Source organism: Setaria italica, chromosome VIII (assembly GCF_000263155.2).
Source record: "Setaria italica strain Yugu1 chromosome VIII, Setaria_italica_v2.0, whole genome shotgun sequence".
In the NCBI taxonomy this organism is placed as follows: Eukaryota; Viridiplantae; Streptophyta; class Magnoliopsida; order Poales; family Poaceae; genus Setaria; species Setaria italica.
The window spans coordinates 16,273,952-16,277,893 of NC_028457.1; the positions used below are offsets into that span (position 1 = coordinate 16,273,952).

General features: G+C 42.7%; 1 protein-coding gene across 1 annotated transcript; it reads right to left on the bottom strand.

The window, feature by feature from the left end:
- Window positions 1-2,333: 2,333 nt before the first annotated feature.
- LOC101764967 (flavonoid O-methyltransferase-like protein Os11g0303600) lies at window positions 2,334-3,942 on the bottom strand. Its single transcript, XM_004979136.2, has 2 exons — window positions 3,109-3,942; window positions 2,334-2,862 (listed from the first exon to the last, which is right to left on the bottom strand). Exons 1-2 carry the CDS (start codon window positions 3,898-3,900, stop codon window positions 2,566-2,568), a joined length of 1,089 nt encoding a protein of 362 aa, XP_004979193.1. The 5' UTR covers window positions 3,901-3,942; the 3' UTR covers window positions 2,334-2,565.

Below are 3,942 nucleotides of genomic sequence, written 5' to 3' on the forward strand. Positions count from 1 at the left end.
ACCGATCAGAAGGCAAAGTGTTTGTCGCTCGGAACGGGGTTTTCCTAGAGAAAGAGTTTCTCAAAGGAGAAAAGAGTGGAAAGACAGTGCATCTTGAAGAAGTTCAAGATGAGCCGATCGGGCAAGAATCAATGAGTGATGCTAACGTAGCAGAACAAGTTGAGATACCCATGGCAAGAGAAGCACCGCCACAACCACGAAGGTCAGCAAGGCTCCGCGAAATGCGGGAAATATTATTGTTGGACAATGATGAGCCTGCGACATATGCAGAAGTAATGATGGACCCAGACTCCGAAAAATGGCAAAGTGCCATGCAATCCGAAATAGAGTCCATGGGAGACAATCAAGTTTGGAACTTGGTTGATCCGCCTGATGGTGTTAAAGCCATAGAGTGCAAGTGGATCTATAAGAAGAAAAAGGACATGGATGGAAATGTTCACATCTATAAAGCACGACTTGTCGCAAAAGGTTTTCGACAAGTTCAAGGAGTTGACTACGACGAGACCTTCTCACCCGTAGTGATGCTTAAGTCCATTCAGATTATTCTAGCTATAGCTGCATATTTCGATTATGAGATATGGCAGATGGATGTCAAGACAGCTTTTCTGAATGGAAACCTAGCTGAGGACGTGTATATGATACAGCCCGAGGGTTTTGTCGATCCAAAAAATGCTGGAAAGGTATGCAAGCTTCAGAGATCCATTTATGGATTGAAGCAAGCATCTAGGAGTTGGAACATTCATTTTGATGAAGTGGTCAAAGGGTTTGACTTCACCAAGAATGAAGAAGAGTCTTGTGTTTACAAGAAGGTTAGTGGGAGCTCTGTAGTATTTCTAATCTTATATGTGGATGACATATTATTGGTTGGAAATAACATTCCTATGCTTGAGTCCGTAAAGAATTTACTGAAAAATAGTTTTTCGATGAAGGACTTAGGGGAAGCGGCATATATTCTGGGCATTAAGATCTATAGAGATAGATCGAGAAGGCTTATAGGTTTAAGCCAAGATACTTACATTGACAAAGTGTTGAAGCGGTTCAGCATGGAAGAGGCAAAGAAAGGGTTCTTGCCTATGTCACATGGCATACATCTCAGCAAGACTCACTGTCCTTCGACTGCTGATGAGCGGGATCGCATGAGTGGAGTGCCATATGCCTCAGCTATTTGATCTATCATGTATGCAATGATAAGTACTCGCCCAGATGTTTCATTTGCGCTAAGTATGACAAGCAGACACCAATCTGATCCAGGTGAGAGTCACTGGACAGCGGTGAAAAATATTCTTAAGCTTTAGCCGATGTGGGAACCTTGCGAGGAAGATCCATGTCGGAGTTCTTGAGCTAGGATCAACTGATCAAGGTAGGATCCCGGTTGAGATCTGGTGATGTACAATCATTCATGGTGAAGTAATGGATATGTTCCAGTTCTTAGCAATATAAGTGCCTCCCTCTATGGTTTAATGCTTTATCAGGTTTGCTTGTTTTTGTTCTATGATCGATGATAGATTGCATAGGATATTTATGTGGTCGTGGTGATTAGATTTGGGTTATGACACTAATGTTCTTATGTTCATGCTCTTAAACTTGCTACACTAATGGGGGGATCGTGACAGGACCTACAGGTGGGGTTTTCGGGAGCCAGACCGGAGGTGTAGATTTAAAGAGGCTTTTGATTGAGAATTGCATCTGTTTTGCTTTGCTATCTTGCTCAAAATTACAACTTATGCATTATCTAGGTTGCTCTAGATTGGTTACCTCTTGCTTATATCTGTTATCTATCTATATATGTTGATTACATCTAATCTACTCATAAACAAAGATTCATACTGACAATGCTAATTGAACTAGTTCTTGCATTATAAGTATCATAGATTTATCGATAAATCTTGAGGAAATACTACGAGGAATAGCTGCATAGTGTATATCATGTTGGCTATCTACATGTGTGTGGATCGCCCTCATAGGTACCGATGCGCTTTGGACTGACACGGATAAGGTCTTTCGCAGTAATGTTTACTCTTTAGAGAGATATATATATAGCTCGATGGTTCAATGACGAGACAACATCTTCCCCATGCTTTGGTCACCCTTCACCCAATTCGATTTAGTATTAACTTTTGCTGTGTCGTTACAAACATAAAGGATATCTAATCATCAATTCTTTGCTGGTACAAGTATTTCGACTACGCTAGTAACAACTGAAGGCTTATATTTGTCTAACTAAGATAGCAGCATGTTTGACAGAGAGGCTAAAACATGAGATGGAAGAGAACAGTAGCATTTCCATCATGGCCCAGAATTAGTTATAAAAAATATATATTGCATGCGACATATATAAATACACCATATATTATGATAATTAACATTAAAATAAAATATCAATGTACGTACATATATACTATCCAACGCCATCTGGTTGGAGGATGTTTATTTGCCATTTTCATCACATGCACCGGTACTTATTCAAATGAAAGTTATGAGGATAAGCATGCATGAGTACACATCTAAGGCATGACATTTATTTAGCTAGTACACATCATCATGCCATGTTCCGGTGCAATCCTGCTATGGATAGACCTCAAAGACACCACGAGCTCCAAATTTCTTTAGAAGCTTATAGTCACTGAACCCTGCTTTCATGAAAATCTCACGCCATTCTTTTTCGTCCCGTTGACGTCCTTTAGTCATTGTCATCATGGCAACGTCCATTAAGAGCTGGGCCTCCAACAATGGCCCCGCAGAGTAGTCAATCACAATATCGCCAATAATAACTTTTCCACCATCCTTTCGTGAAGGAATCGCCTTACGGCATTGAGCGAGGATCTTCACGCAATCCTCGTCAGTCCAGTGGTGCAGCATAAGCTATCATGCACACATTGTAACATAGTTATATGCAACGATCTGTTACTGAGTGAGTGAACGTTCTATATTTTTAAGCGAGATTGCAAGTCATAGATATCAAGATGAGAAAATATCAGGGTTGTCATTTAGATGTGAAATTAAAATGGCAGTGATTCGCATTTTAATTTTCTATATTACATGGTTTAATTTTGGTTCATGAAATTTTTATTAGCAACAGTATAAATAACGCAATCTAAAAATTGTTACCTTTAGCACCACAGTTTGAGCAGGTGGGATGAAATTGAACATGTCATCTTGAACATAGTTTATCGTACCATCACCCGGTTTGGAGCTAATCGTCTTGGGATTGGCCAGCACCGTGCACTTAATATGTGGGAAAGCCTTGACAAGGGCCCTGGCAAATGTGTCATCACCAGAGGCACCCCAGCAGCAAGTCGTTGACTGAATCCCCTTAAATATGTCACGGAACTCCCGCATTGCAATTGGAACCCCAAAGTTGTCGTGGGCTTCCAAAGCTTCATTTGCCATCTTGTGGTAATCTGCGTCAAGACTCTCCATACTCTCATGGAACAAAGTTGCCCCATGCAGCTCCTCGAATGGTGGTGTCACTACGTCCTTCTTGAACCAGTCAGCCAGCCCCATTGCCGCATCGATGTAACGTGTTGAGGTGGTCGTGAGCACGAAAGACGTATGGTTGATGTGTACCTCGTCAGGGATGCCATCCACCAAGAGGTAGGACACGGGGTTGATGCAGTATACCCCCTCCTCCGTGCTCTTGTCCACAGTGAATACGCCCGACGCAGCCAAGAGCCGCATCAAGCGGCGAAGGAACGGTAGCTTAGCAGAGGGGAGAGACAGTGCAGTGATAAGGCCAGTGGGTGAGGCAGCCCCACCAAGGCGGTGGATTGCCGTGGGGATGCCAAGCTCGACTGCACACCTCAGTGCCATTGGTGTCAGGTAGTAGAGGCTGTGGCGCCACAAGTCGGCCTGCGCCTGCAACAGCTCCGCGTCAGTGGGGACTACAGTTTGAGCCGTCATTGCTCTCTGCGCAACAATCTTCGAAGTTACTTTTTGTGTGGT